The sequence below is a fragment of the Peromyscus maniculatus genome, chromosome 3, assembly GCF_049852395.1.
Source record: "Peromyscus maniculatus bairdii isolate BWxNUB_F1_BW_parent chromosome 3, HU_Pman_BW_mat_3.1, whole genome shotgun sequence".
Lineage (NCBI taxonomy): Eukaryota > Metazoa > Chordata > Mammalia > Rodentia > Cricetidae > Peromyscus > Peromyscus maniculatus.
In genome coordinates, this window is record NC_134854.1 from 155,197,492 (window position 1) to 155,212,594 (window position 15,103).

General features: G+C 46.5%; 1 protein-coding gene across 3 annotated transcripts in view; it reads right to left on the reverse strand.

The window, feature by feature from the left end:
• Positions 1 to 938: 938 nt before the first annotated feature.
• Positions 939 to 15,103, reverse strand: part of Gpr19 (G protein-coupled receptor 19) — a 31,493-nt gene continuing 17,328 nt past the window's right edge. For 2 of the 3 annotated variants that reach the window (XM_015995434.3, XM_006976536.4), the window contains one exon: positions 939 to 2,262. In XM_015995434.3, the coding sequence (XP_015850920.1) occupies positions 993 to 2,240 (1,248 nt within the window). In that variant the 5' untranslated portion in view covers positions 2,241 to 2,262 and the 3' untranslated portion in view covers positions 939 to 992. The remainder of the gene's footprint in view (positions 2,263 to 15,103) is intronic. The other variant, XM_042274192.2, reaches the window with a different exon arrangement.

The following is a 15,103-nucleotide window of genomic DNA, read 5'->3' on the forward strand; positions in this document are numbered from 1 at the left end:
AGGCAAGGAATGTAGATGACTCTACCCATTCTCTCTCAAATAATGATTAAACCCATCACAGGAGGCCTGCCGGCAGTTCCATTAGGCTCTGGTGAATGGTCAATGGCCAGTGCCCCGCCCCCCTTCAGGAGGTAACATGCAAATACATACTGTGTTGCTGAGCTGGAGAAACATAAGTTCTTGAAGTATATCACTTATGGGATTTCAGTGAAACAGTCAGCCACAGTTATAAAATTTCAGTAGAGAAGAGACAAGAAAAACAAAATAAAGCAAGACAGAACCAAAAATAGAAGCATGTGTATACTGACCTGATGATGATAGAGCAAAAAGTGTTTTTAATTTTTCGTTTACATTTATCTAGTGTGAGTGTGTGCATACACAAGCGCATGCACGCCACAATACTTGTGTGGAGACCAGAAGACAACTTAGAGGAGCTGGCCCTCTCCTTCCTCCGTGGGGTCCAGGGACTGGACTCGAACTGTCAGACTTGGGAGGTAGTGCCCTTCCCTCTGAGCCATCGTCCCCATTCAGGAAACTTTCAGACCAACGAACAAACAAGCTTTTGTTTTGTTTTGTTCTTTCAATTTTACGTGTACAGGTGTTTTGCCTTTATAAATGTCTATGCACCACAAGTGTGTAGTGTCCTGAGAGGCCAGGAGAGGTTCCTGAATCCCCTGAAGCAGGAACTAAAGGTGGCTGTGAGCTGCTGTGTGGTGTGGGTGCTGGGGTTTGAACTTGGGTCCTTGGAAGACCAACCAGTGCTCTTAACCACTGAGCCATCTCTCTAGCCCAAGAAAGAACTTTTCATGGGCATCTAATGGTGGGAGCGCTACTGACCAACAAAAGCGGCTAGAACAAAGTCCCCAGAGACCATAATCAACAGTGGGCACACTTTACAGACAGACAGGTAAGTGAAAACTAAGGAAATCACTCCCCTCTCATAGTTAAAGCCTTTTAATCTCTGCACGTGACAGTGAAATAATTCTTAGAAATTAGACAAAAGTGTTTGGTGGGTTTGAATTGATGGGCCAGGCAAGCTTCTTTTCCCTGGCTTCTCGGTCAAATGAGTCATAGATGGAGTCTTTGGTCATCGTCCTGCTCACGGGAGGGATTTCCGAAATGCCAACATAGTTTCTTTTGGCCATCCTTGAACTGGTGGTGATGGTGTAGGCATTGCTGCGGTAACATTTCATGGAGGACATGCAGAAAGTCTCTTTCATCCCTCTCCGAAAATTGGCGTTATAAATTGAGTAGAGAGTGGGTTTCGAGGCTGAAGAGCTAAAGGATACCCACGTGACCGCTGTGAAGACAAGGGAGCTCTTTTTGTAGTCTTGCTCATGGGGGTGCCAGAGCTGAGCCACATGGAAAGGCAGCCAGGAGAATAGAAAGACCACGTTCAAGAGGAGAAACATCTTGACGGTTTTCACCTTTGTCCTGGGGACAATGTTCATCGTCCTCCTCAGGGTCCGCCCATCGGTGCCTATCCTCCAGATATACTTCACGACCTTCTGATAAAATAAGATTATGAGGACAGAGGGAATCACAAAGCCCACCAAGAAGTGGATGACCGCATAGGCAGTTCCCTCCCAGGAGGGAGGGAGGAAGTAGTTACAATGGCCGTCCCAGCCAGAACCATAGAAGAAGAAGACAGGCGTCACAAAGGCTGCATCCAGGATCCAGGAGGCTGCGATCATCTTCTTGGCTTTTTCTCTGGACACCTTGAAACTCAGCGGGTAGACGATGGTGTAGAAGCGGTCTATGCAGATGGAGAGGAGCACGTAGATCTGGACGCCGGGCGTGAGATACTGGAAGTAGCGCACTACCTTGCACATGGCGCCCCCGAGGGTCCACCTTCCAGTGGTGATCTGCAGCACAACAAACGGGGTGCTGGCCACGCTGATGAGGAGGTCGGCACACGCCATGGAGACCACAAAGTAGTTGGTGGTGGACTGAGTCCTCCGGCTCCTGTGGATGACCAGGCACACCAGGGAATTGCCAAAGATAGAGAACAACCACAGAGCGCCAAAGAAAATGCTGGCTGTGGCCACCTCTCCAGGGCTCAGTCCATACTGAAGGTCTGTCCTGTTGCTCATCCAGCTGTGCTCCTCATGGAATTCCATCAGGCCATGGGGCAGCAGGGCCTCGGCTGCTTCCGCGCAGCTGTGGTTCTGAAGGGGCACCAGCAGGGTAGCAGTAACCACAGGCGGCTGGTCGTTATCCATTCTGTGAGCAAAAACCATAGTCACTCTTTTCCTCTTAGGTCTAGATAAGACAAGAAGAACAAAGCCTCCTGTTAAAACGCTGTCGTGTAAGCTGGCTGCTGACAAGACAATCCTTCTTAGAATATTCACTGTATAGTACTGGGTTTCATAAAGGCATTTCATTCAAGCGAGTCAGGGGCTTGACCACGTTCACTCTCCAAAACATCCCTTTCTCCCTCTTGCTAGTCTCTTTCTTCTCCCAATCTTGCGTCTCTGTCATGTCTCTCTCTCACACACATGTACACACCTACACACATATGTATATATTAATGATTTTATGTATCTATTAAAAATCTACCATCCAGAGATGGGTGAAAACATGTGATACTTGTCTGTCCGCGTCTGAGTTGTTCTGTTTCCTGTAAATGATATAATTGCATTCTTTATGGATGGACAGGACTCCACTGCGCTCGTGTGTGTGTGTGTGTGTGTGTGTGTGTGTGTGTGTGTGTGTGTGTGTGTGTGTCACATTGTCTTTATTCATCTATTGACTGGTTCCACATCTTGGCTGCAGTAAACACAGATGTGCAGGTACCTCTGTGGTAGGCCAACTTAGAGTCCTCTGTGTGTATTACCCAAGAGTGGCAGAAAGACTATCTATCCACTGTATTTGACACTGACAGAGGCCGTTTGTCAGTGATTAGAACTTGTGCACTGGTAAGAAAACCTAACTACTGAGCTGGGTGTGGAGAACTCTCTGCGTTCCAGGACAGCCAGGGTGATGTAGAGACCCTGTCTCAAAAAAGGGAAAGGGAGGAAAGAAAGGAAGGGAGGGAAGGAGGGGAGAAGGGAGGAAAGAGAGGGAGGGAGGGAGGGATCCTTAGAAAGATAAGGGAGAAAAAAATCCTGGTAAAATAGCACAGAGGAGAAATTCAGAGGGTAGCCTTCTGGGTTGATCTTTGAGGCCCCTTTTTCCTTAGAGACACAGCCTCCTTCAAGGCATACCTCCTAAGGTGTTTTTCTTTGTGTGTGTGTCTATGTGATGCTCATTTGCCTGTGTGTGGACACTGGTGTGTCTTCCTCACTCACTCTCCTCTGTGTTACACTTTAGAACAAATGTGGGTATGGGTAAGTTGTAATATCCACACATTGTTTTAAATTTCTTTAGATTTATGTGTATGAGCCGTTTTCCTACTTGCATGCATGTGCACTGTGTGCAAGCCTGGTGTCTTCAGCAATCAGAAGAAGGCGTCGGATGCCCTGGACCTGGAGTCACAGGCAGTTATAAACCACGATGCATGTGCTGGGAACCAAAGCTGGGGTATCTGCATGAGCAACAGATGCTCTTAACCACTGAGCCATCTCTTCAGGCCTCCACCGTAGTTTTTGACATAGGCCTCGGACAGGCTAGCCAGCTCCTCCTGAGGTCCTCCTGTCTCCGCTCTGCACCAGAGTAGCATGACCATTCAGCAGTGCCCAGCCCTTCAAGTGGGTTTTGGAGACCAAGTCCGGTCCTGGCGCTTGCATGGCAAGTACCCGACTGACTGAGCCATCTTCCAGCCCCCAGTGAACATGTGTGGTGGGTGCTTTGCAATCAAACTGACCTGAGACTTCCCAACGCTTACAACAAAGGCTGTATTTTCTGCACTCGTGGGCTGAAGCGTAACTGGATAGTAGGTTAGCCTGTCCAGAATGGCTGTGGTGCCCTGTTAATTCAGCACTTAATGCTGCAAGGAGTTTTCCCAGTTTGTTTTACTCTAGCTTAGCAGTACACCAGAATCTCCCAGAAACCTCTAAAACAGACTGATTTGGTCCCCTCCCCCAGCCCTGGGATTCTGATTTAATGAGTCTGGAATGTAGAAGGCATCAGGGTGTTTCAGAGTTCCCCAGGTGACCCTAATGTTCAGTCACGATGAAGAAACACAACTTCGGAAGGCTTTCCACGTTTCTGTCTTCCCCACTGAATTATGGGTTCTGGAGGAGGTATTATTCCTTTCTCCATGCCCCACAGAGTCTAACTGAAGTACTTTGCATTAATAATTGCTTGTTAAATATTAACTAAATTGGATCCATAAGGACAGAGAACTTAAATAAACTCCTCCCACCCATGGCTCTGCTAGAATTCAGTGTCAGTGAACAGAAGATCACCGTGTCCTCAGGGAGCTGAGACACTGCTGACCATAGAAATAGAGAAAAACGTGACTGCTAAAAGAGAGGGCGGTAAAACCGGTTCAAGGCAGTCTAAAGCACTAAGGCAGAGGAAGGACAGCTTAGGTCCTCAGACGGGTCTAACCCAAAGCAGGGGAAAGCCTGCTCCTTGTCATTCTGGAGTCCCAGAGTAAAAGTTCTCAAAGGCTTCTGCTCCTGTGGAAATAAATGCCTTCAGGGAATGGTTCTGAAATAAAAGGGCTGTTTAATTAGTAACTATGCCTAGAGTCTCCTATACATAGTAATTTTAGAAGTGACAGATACACTGTGAAGTTACATGTTAACTTACATATTCCTGTCTAGCTGAACAAATAATCCCAAAGGTTAGGCACTTGCTGCCTTATAGGACATTAACCAGTTCTGTGTCTAACCAGTTGACACTTTTAATGCTGACATTTTTTTAAATTCCTCTAAATCTGCATTCCTTCAAATGCTCTTAGAAGCACCCTTATCTGGACATCTCCTTCAATAGTACGTGAACAAATCTTTCTTTCACGTTCATCATGTTTGTGTAAGTTACACAGTACAGTTAACTTTTTGAAACTCATATGTAGTGGATGGAAGGATGGATGGATGGATGGATGGATGAACGGATGGATGGATAGAAGGATGGATGGGTAGAAGGAAGGATGGATGATGGATGGATGGAATGAAGGATAAGTGGATGGAAGGAAGGATGGAAAAATGGAAGAAAGGGTGGAAAGATAGATGAAGGAAGAAAGGAAGGAAGGGTGGAAAGACAGATGAAGGAAGGGTGGGTGGGTGGATGGGTGGGTAGATGGATGGATAGATGGATGGATGGAAGGATGGAAGGAAGGAAGGATGGATGGAAGAACGGATAGATGGGAGGAAGGAAAGGTGGATGGATGCATGAGTGGATGGATGGACGGACAGATGGATGGGTGAAAGACTGGAAGCTAATGAGATGAAGGGAAGAACCACAAAGAAAGGGATTCTTGGCTGTGATGACACACACTTTTAATCTCAGCACTAGGGAAGCAGAGGCAAGTGGATCTCTATGAGTGCAGGGCCAGCCAGAGCTGCACAGTGAGGCTCTGTCAAAAGAAAACAAGCAAAAACCCAGAGGGGCACCCACGATGGAGGCCGCGTCCTGTGGAGGCCGATCCCAGCTAGCTCATCAGTGGCTAGTTAGTTAGTCTCTACACCATGCAACAGCACACCTAGGAGGTTTAAAACTCCGGTAAGGGGAGCTAGGAGAACGCTCAGTGGGTAAAGTGCTTGCCACACAAATATCCAACAGGGGTCTTGGACCTCCAGAACCCACATAAAAGCTGGTGGGCACGGGAGCCTGGCTATAATGCCAGCACTCGGGAGACCGAGACGGGGTTCCCAGGACAAGGTGGCTGGCTGGACGAGCCAACTCTGCACACTCTGCTTCAGTGGGAGAGCCTGTCTCAAGAGGTAAGGCAGACCAGAGAAAGACACCATATCCACCTCTGGCCTCCGCACACACACATGCATGTGTACCACACACACACGTGCCATACACACACACAAACATCCCTAACAATTGACTTCTTTCCTCCTGAAATAGCCACAAGCTTTATTACAAATATTTATTAGCATTCTCACTGCATAAGAAACCATTCTGTTGTTGTTGTTGTTTTGTTTTGTTTTTTTCTGAGGCAGGGTTTCTCTGTGTAAGAGCTAGCCCTGGCTGTCCTGGAAGTTGCTCTATAGACCAGGCTGGCCTTGAACTCACAAAGATCCACCTGCCTCTGCCTCCCGAGAGCTGGGATTAAAGGTGTGCACCACCCAGCTACCATTCTTATATTTGAGATTTATTTAAAAATGTGATCTGGGAGTGGAAGTGCGTGCCTGTAACCCAACACGTGGGAGGCTGAAGCAGGAAGATTTCTTTGAAGACAACCTGGATGACATAGTGAGATTCTGTCTCCAGAACCAAAAACTTAAAAAAAAAAAAAAAAAAAAAAAACAATCTTAGCTTGGGATTTTCAAAATGCTAGTTTTTTACTTAATTCAGAATGTTTTCTACAGAATGGCAATACAGACTTCAGCACCTAAGGTCACTTTAGGTAGCAGTGGCAATTCTATTACAGTGGGGCCATGACAACATTAACATCACCCCCAGTCAATACTTCCTGTGGTCAAGGATGGCCTATGTGTAACCCTTGGAGCAGATGATACTACTTACTAGTCGGTTTCACAAGTGAGAGGAGCTCGAAGCTTCCCCTCGGTCACACAGTTGGGAATGGTGGCCACCTTAGGCGCTTCAATCCACCTGGATGAGCTTCATGCACGGAGACAAGGGGTTTGACCTGAATCCAGAGGGCCACACAGCTGTATTTGGGGGCCTTTCTGGACTCCTCGTCCAAAAGCAGAAGTACCAAGTTATCCCCAGAGCCTCCTGCCTACCCACAGATAACATCTCCTCAACGTGAACTCTGGAATTTGTGATTCGTCCGTCCGTCCGTCCGTCCGTCCGTCCGTCCATCCGTCCCTAGCTGGGAGCTCCTGACAGCTGATGGCTGCTAGGGAGGCAGTCAGTTGTCTTTGGGGATGTGACTGTGCTCCACTGGATGGTCCCACAGCCATGCATCTATGGGCAACACAAATTGGACTCGGTGAGTTATTAGAAACAAAACCAAAAACAGGCCAGGCATGGTGGTACACCCCTTTAATCCCGGCACTCTAAGGCAGAGTGCTTCTAGTCCGCACTTCAAACTCCGCAAATCTGGGGGTGGTCTGGTCTATTTATTGAGTCCCAGGCCAGCCAGGGCTACATAGTAAGACCCCCATCTCAACCAAAACACACAAAAACATGATTTTGAAAGGCAGGGGTGAAGGGGGAGATTGACAGGAGTTGGACAGGGGAGCTGGGGTCAAATATGATCAAAATACATTGTTTGCATGTATGAAATTCTCAAAGAATATATAAAAATGTTATATATTTAAAAAGAAATATGCAACATGGTGAGCTGTTTAAAAATCACAGCCACTATTCCGGCAGTGGTAGCACATGCCTTTAATCCTAGCACTTGGAAGGCAGAGGCTGGTGGATCTCTGAGTTTGAGGTCAACCTGGTCTACAGAGCAAATTCCAGGACAGCCAAGCTTAGGTGACGAAAGTAACCATCAAAAACAGGAAGCTGATGAAGATGTAATTGAATAACGAGGCCATGTTCCAGCCCCAGCAAGCAGCAGAACTTAGCAGCTTTGGCCGTGGCTCTGGATTTAAAGTTAAGGATAGAAGGAAGGAGTTATGGAATAAAGCTGCTGAGGCCAGGCATATATCAGGGGTGTCCCTGAATGCAGGCCTGAAAGGCCATTGTGTGAAGCTGTGAAGTTGAAGTCTGGATTGCCTTGGAGACCCCAAGATGTTAGAGATGCCAGAGTCATGGGATACCAGCTGAGGAGAGCTGCTAACAGGGAGTGAAACCAGCCCAAGAGAGAGAAGTGTGTTGCAGTCAACAAAGCTGAATGGAATTGGAGATGGGAAGAGTGCTTTGACATCAGACATGGAGATGCAGAGTTTGGAGTTTGCCCAGCTGGTTTTCATCTTGCTTTGGTCCAGTATTTCCTCACTATGCTCCCTTCCCTACATTTTGGAACGGTAATGTATATCCTGTGCCATTATATGCTGGAAGTATGTGATCTACTTTTTTATTTTAATTTTATAAGGGAATACAGTTAAGAGATTGCACGAATCTTAAAAGAGACTTTGAACTTTGGACTTTTGAACATTGTTGTGACTGTGATAGACTATGGGGACTTTTGAAGTTGGACTAAATGCATTTTGCATTATGATATGGCTATAAGCCTTTGGGGGCCAGGGAGTGGAATGTGGTGATTTGAAAGAAAATGTCCTCCAAAGGGAGTGGCACTTTTAAGAAGTGTGGCCTTATTGGAGCAGGTGTGGTCTTGTTGGGAAAGTGTGTCACTGTGGAGACGGGCTTTGAGGTCTTATATGTGCTTGAGACAAACCAGTGACTCAGTCCACTTCCTGTCGCCTTCATATCACGATGTAGCCAGCACTGTATCTGCCTACATACTGCCATGCTCCCCGCCATGATGACAATGGGCTGAACCTCTGAAAATGTAACCCACCCCCAATTAAATGTTTTTCCTTTATAAGAGTTGTCATGGTATCTCTTCACAGTAATGGAAACCCAAACTAAGACATATTCATACCGCAGAAATAGACAGACATGATAATTTTTTATCCTCTTCTCCATAGAGCCAGTTACTGAACAACTACTAGCATGCCCCTGAGCTTACAGAAGCTTCTGGATGCTTGCTGTCTGGCCCTGAGCTAAGACACTGGGGTGGAGACACTGTGATAAATGCTTTATAGAATCCCTTGAGGTAGCCACCAACATACCTGCAGGGAGGAAATGGAAAAACCAATGAGAGTAACACAAGTTTTAAATGATAATTAGGTACCCCAGACCCTTCACAAAAGCTATTTATCCTTAACAAGTCCAAACTATGGGACCAATGTCAGTGTGATCACTATAGTACATGACGTGTGATATGGTTTTAAAGACTTGAGTTGACAATACTTAAGGTTGTGGGTTTTTTTTTTTTTTAAATCACCCGTGACAATCAAAACTAACCACCACATGATTCTAAAATATCAGAAAGTCTGCATGATTAACATGATTTTAGGTGGCCAGGCAAGCTTGTATCCTTCAGTCTCTCTCATAACTACAGCACCACTCTTTCAAAGTCCAGGTCTCCACAGGCGTAGTGACACATGCCCGTGATCTCAGCACTAGGAGACAGGAAGACATTGAGAGCTGAAGGCCAGCCTGGTCTACATAGCAAGTTCTATGCCAGCTAGTTTCAGACTCTGTCTCAAAAGACATAAGAAGGGCCAGTGATTCGCAGGGGAGCATTTGCCATGCAAGCCTGAGAAGCTGAGTTAGAATCCTAGAACCCACGGAGAGAGAAACAGCTCCCACAAGTTGTCCTCTGACTTCCACATGCACACCATGGCGTGCACACCCCCACATGTACATACATCATGCACACACACACAATATTTTTTAATCTAAGGACATAGAGCTTTATTAAAATGTAACTTCTTTTTAAAGAACACATTATATATGGGTCCTGATCTCTAGGACCTGTTCAAGTACCAAAGTCCATGGTTTTAGTGCAAATGAATGCAGGCCTATCCTGTGATAACACTGGTCTTGGCGGGCTGGGCAGTGTTGCAGCATCAGTGGTTACAGGAGTCTGAGGATAGCATCTTAACAATGGTTCTGCCCAGAACTCAGCCCAGCTCCACATTGTGGGACCATAGGCCAGGGCTGAGGATGAGACATATGGCCCTACCCTTGGCCTCGGACATCAGAAAAGGACTACCCTTTTTTAGGTGTCTGGTGATGAACAACTGTTTACTTGACACTGGCCTTGGATTGCCCTCTAGGGCTAAAACAGTGTCAACACACAAAACCATGGCCTTGAGTAAACCCAGACTTAGGATGCCATCTAGTGTGTCAGCAGAGCGTCCGCAGATATACGGGCTTGTATAAAACATACCAGAGTGTGAAGACAGGGACAGATAGCTAACCTTTCAATGTCCAGCCCACAGTCCACACTAACGAGCATTTAGAACGTTTGAGAGTTGGGGAGCAGGTTTGCAGGAAGATGGCTCTGCAGGTAAAAGTGTTTGCTTGAAATCTCGGGTACTTGAATCCATTGCTCTAACTGAAGTAAGGAGGGGAGGAGGGAACCAACTTAAGTTGTCCTCTGGCCGGGCAGTGGTGGCACACGCCTTTAATCCCAGCACTCAGGAGGCAGAGGCAGGTGGATCTCTGTGAGTTCGAGGCCAGCCTGGTCTACAGAGCAAGTTTCAGGACAGCCAGAGCTACACAGTGAAACCCTGTCTTGAACCATGCACCCCAAAAAGAAGTTGTCCTCTGGCCTTCACACACGGGCCATGAAACATGAGCACCCCCTCCCCCCAAAATAATAAATACAAATTGTTGAACAGAACTTTTAGGGAACAACAACAACAACAAAGAAGAACTGGCTGGTGACACAGCAGTCACACAGTGTCTTCTTAGCAGACTCAAGAGTCTGGGGGCAGGGAAGGGAAATAGTCAGGTTAGTGATTCACCCATGGTCAAAAGAGGGCCACAGAAACTGACACAGAGTAATCCTCGTGGAAACTCTCACATGGAGAGTTAGCTGATTAATTTTCCTGTATAGAACTGGGGATTGACATAATACCTTATGCAAAAACCTTTTTAAAGTTAAACATTTGAAATGGGCACAGTGGTACAGACAGGCCTTTTCTCTCAGCACTTGGGAAGCAGAAGCAGATGGATCTCTGTAAGTCAGAGGCCAGCCTGGTCTACATAGTGAGTTCCAGGCCAGGCAGGGCTGCAGAGTGAGACCCTGTCTCAAAAATTAATTAATTAGTGTGTGTGTGCACATGCACACGTGTTTATACATACATGCATATATATGTGTGTGTGTGTGTGTGTGTGTGTGTATATATATATATATATATATATATATATATACCCCTCAGCCCAAAATAATAAATAAAAATTGTTATACATAACATTGTTATTGTTATACACACACACACACACACACACACACACACACACACACACACACGGAGTGAGAGAGAGTATGTGTCCAACATAGTAACCAATGGTGACTTTAGTAGCCCATTTCCTGGAATGGACAGGTCCTCCAGACGGAAAGTCAGTAAGGGAAGAACAGAGTTGACGGCTCCACAGCCCAAAGGGCCTCACGGACATCTAGGGAACATCCCACTCAGCAACTGCACGTGCCTTCTTCCAAGCAACACAGGGACCACTCCCAGGACAGGCAGGCCACAGAACAGTCTCAACAAGTGACAGCACAACAAACGCCTGAGATCACAGTGAGTCTATTTCCCAACTGTGCTGGAATAAAACTAGAAATCAGTAACCAAAAACTAAGTAAACTGTACAAATATGTGGATGTTAACTTATTCTTGAACTTCCTCAGATCAAGGAAGACTTTTTTAAAGTTTCTTTCCTTTTTCTTTCTGTTTGTTGTTGTTGTTTGTTTTAGACAGGACTTCATATGTCCTAGGCTGGCTTCAAACCTGATACACAGGCAAGAATGACCCTGAACCTCTTTCTTTGTTTTGTTCTGTTTTTTGTTTTTCGAGACAGGGTTTCTCTATGTAGCCTTGGTTGTCCTGGAACTCACTCTGTAGACCAGGCTGGCCTCGAACTCACAAAGATCCACCTGCCTCTGCCTTCCTCGTGCTGGGACTAAAGGCATGTGCCACCACTGTCCGGCCGACCCTGAACTTCTAATCCTCCTGCCTCCACCTCCCAAATGCTAGGACGTTAGGTGCTGCCTCTAATCTTAGTAGTAGAGAGGAATGAGTTAGGAGGAATGCAGATGTGAGATCAACAGCAACTATATAGTAAGTTGCAGGCCAGCCTGAACTACATAGTGAGTTATAGGCCAGGCCTACAGTATAAGACGTCGCTGTCTCAGAAAATAAAGAGTATAATAACAATAAGTTCAAAATTGAATCTTTTGTTTGTTTGTTTGTTTGTTTCAAGACAGAGTTTCTCTGTGTAGCCCTGGCTGTCCTGGATCTCACTCTGTAGCCCAGGCTGGTCTCCCAACTCACAGAGATCCGCCTGCCTCTGCCTCCCTAGTGCTGGGATTAAAGGCGTGTGCCACCACCACCACCACCACCACCACCACCACCACCACCACCACCACCACCACCCGGCTCAAAATTGAATCTTGCTTCATTACTTAAAAACTCTCAACAAGCCAGGCAGAGGCAGGCGGATCTCTGTGAGTTCGAGCCAGTCTGAGCTACAGAGTGAGTTCCAGGAAAGGCTCCAAAGCTACACAGAGAAACCCTGTCTCAAAAAAAAAAAACAAAAATAAAAAATAAAACAAACAAACAAAAAAACTCTCAACAAGTTAGGAATAGAAAAAACATACCTCAACACAACAATAAAAGCCAAACACAATGAAGGAAGGGGGAAGGCTGAAAACCTTTCTCTCAGATGGAACAAGGTAAGGACATCCTTTTCCATCACTTTTATTTTGTGTTATATTGAAAGTCACAAGCAGAAGACAGAAACAAGGATATACCAAGGTGGCAAAGAACAAGCCAAGTTGTCAGTTTGCAGATAATATGCTCTAATGTGAAGAAAACCCTCAGGTACCACTGAAAACTATCTGAATAAGCAAATTCAGCGAAGTTATAGGGTACAAAATAAATACACAAAAGCCAATAGCTTGATATACACCAATAGCAAATTACCTAAACTAGGATCAAGAAAGCAATCTCATTTATAGTGGCTGTAAAACATACATCTAGGAGGAAATGTAATCAAAGACGTGAAAGCATGCGACACTGAGACTGTAAAACACTGAGAGAAGAAATAGGAGATGAGGAAGGTCAGAGGAGGGAGGGAGGGAAGGAAGGGGGAGGGAAAAAGGAAAAGAAAAGGCAGTTTGTGTTCACGGATAGAAGAATCAGAATTGTTAAACATCCATAATACTCAAAGTGATCTATAGATTCAACACAACCTCTGCCAAAACGCCAATGACATTCGTTACAGAATTAGGAAAAAAAAACAATTTATATCAAATCACAAAAGCCCCAAATAGCCAAAGCCAAGCTGTAGTAATCAAGCCAGCATGGTACTGGCATCGGCACACACACACACACACACAGACACACACACACACACACACACACACACAGACACACACACACACACACAGACATCGAGGGTTGTCAGGGAGCCTGCTCAGATGGTTCCACAGGTAAAGCATTTGCTGCCAAGCCTGACAACTTGAGCTCCATCCCTGGAATCCAGAGTAGAAAGAGAAAGCTGACTTCCACAAGCTGTCCTCTGACTCCCACATTCCTGCCATGGCAGGCACAGCAACCTCCCCTCCTCAAAAAAAACAAAAATGTAAACACCAAATACACTCCTAGAAGTGAACTACACAACTAAACCCAACTGATTTTTCACAAAGGTGCTCAGAACACATATTGGAGAAGGGACTTTTTTTTTTTTTTTTTTTTTTTCCCAAAAAACGGTGCTGGAAAAACAGGATTGTCTTCAAGAAAAAGGATGAAATTAAATTCCCACTTCTTACCAGGTATAAAAAGAACTAAAAGTGGATGAAAGGTTTGAATGCTAGCCCTCGAACTGAGAAACTACTAGAAGGAAGCAAGGAAGGCTGAGGACACTGGGATTGACGAGATCTCTTTGGACGGCATCCTAGTTCACTCTGTGGAGTTGACACAGCCTAGAGTCATCTGCGAAGGGACTTTCAGCTGGGGGAAAGCCCACAGCAGCGTGGCCTGTGGGGATTTTCTTGATTATTAATTGAGGTGGGGACCCAGGCCCCTGTGGGAGGCAGCATCCCTCGGGCAGGTCTTCCTGGCCTGTATAGGAAAGCTAGCTAATAGGCACGGGTCTGCAAGCCGGCCAGGAGGCAGTCTTTCTCATGGAGTTCCTGCCCTGACTTCCCTCCATGAGGGACTGTAAACTGTAAGCTGGATGTAAGCCTTTCTTCCGCTAAACTACTTTGGATCAGAGGTTCTTATCACAGCAACGAAGAGGAAGTCAGGAAAAGACAGGGTGCTGATGATACAGGAAACAAAGACAAAATCAGACAGATAGAAGGGGGCTGGAGCGGGGCTGGGCAGTCAGGGTGCTGGCTGCTCACCTGCTGCTCTTGCAGAAGACCAGTTCTGTTCCCGGCACCCATGTCTGGCACTTCACAATTACCTGGAACGCTAGCTACAGGGGATCACTTTCTTCTGGCCACGATGGGCACCTGCACGCACAGGTACACACACACAGACATATACACACAGACAGAAATACAAATAAAGTAATCTTTCTTTAAAAAAGAAGGAAGGGAGGGAGGAAGGGAAGGAATGAGAGTCCATCAAACTAAAGGACTTCTAGGGAAGGTAGAGGATTAGAAGCTGCATTGTAATACAGTGCAGAAGAGTCAGGATGTGAATTGATTCCGAAGAGGAAAAACGTTGGGAGTTCACAAAGGCTGTGACAGGACAGCCAAACAGTTCAGAGAAACTCAGAGAAAAGAACAGAGCTGCCCCACGGACCCGAAGATGGACAGCCAATGTGGGGAGCACGCAGCCACATGCCACTGCCCCAGATCAGAGACATCCAAGGGATGCAAATGTGGAGAACCGGACAGCTTAGGGCACAGAAGGATCTGCTGGTGCAGCGGGGCCTGCAGGGGGAGGTAGCTGCCCTGGTGGTTAGGTGCTGACCTCATCAACTGAGAATCACTTTGGAGTTTAATAGCCCTGAGTCCAAAGTCAGTCTGTGGTCAACTTCTGGCCTGACCTAGCCGCCATGAGGGTCACCGCTGTAGAGGGGATCATACATGTCCACGGCCTCACCCCTACAGGAGGGTGATGAACGCTTGATGTATCTGGAGTATGAAGACGGGTCTGCCCGGGCAGATCTCAGTGCTGTGGTTTCCTCCCCTACGCCTGCCGGCTCGAGCAGTAGCCACCACGTGGTCTAAACACTGGAGAGCCTTGGGAGGGTGGGAGCGCCTGCCCACACACCCCTGCAAAGTTAACTGTAGAAACAAAGGCCAGGGGCACACCAAATCGGAGACAGCTCTGGAGGACACCCGACACCTGTCCAGTGCAGGCAACACTAGCAC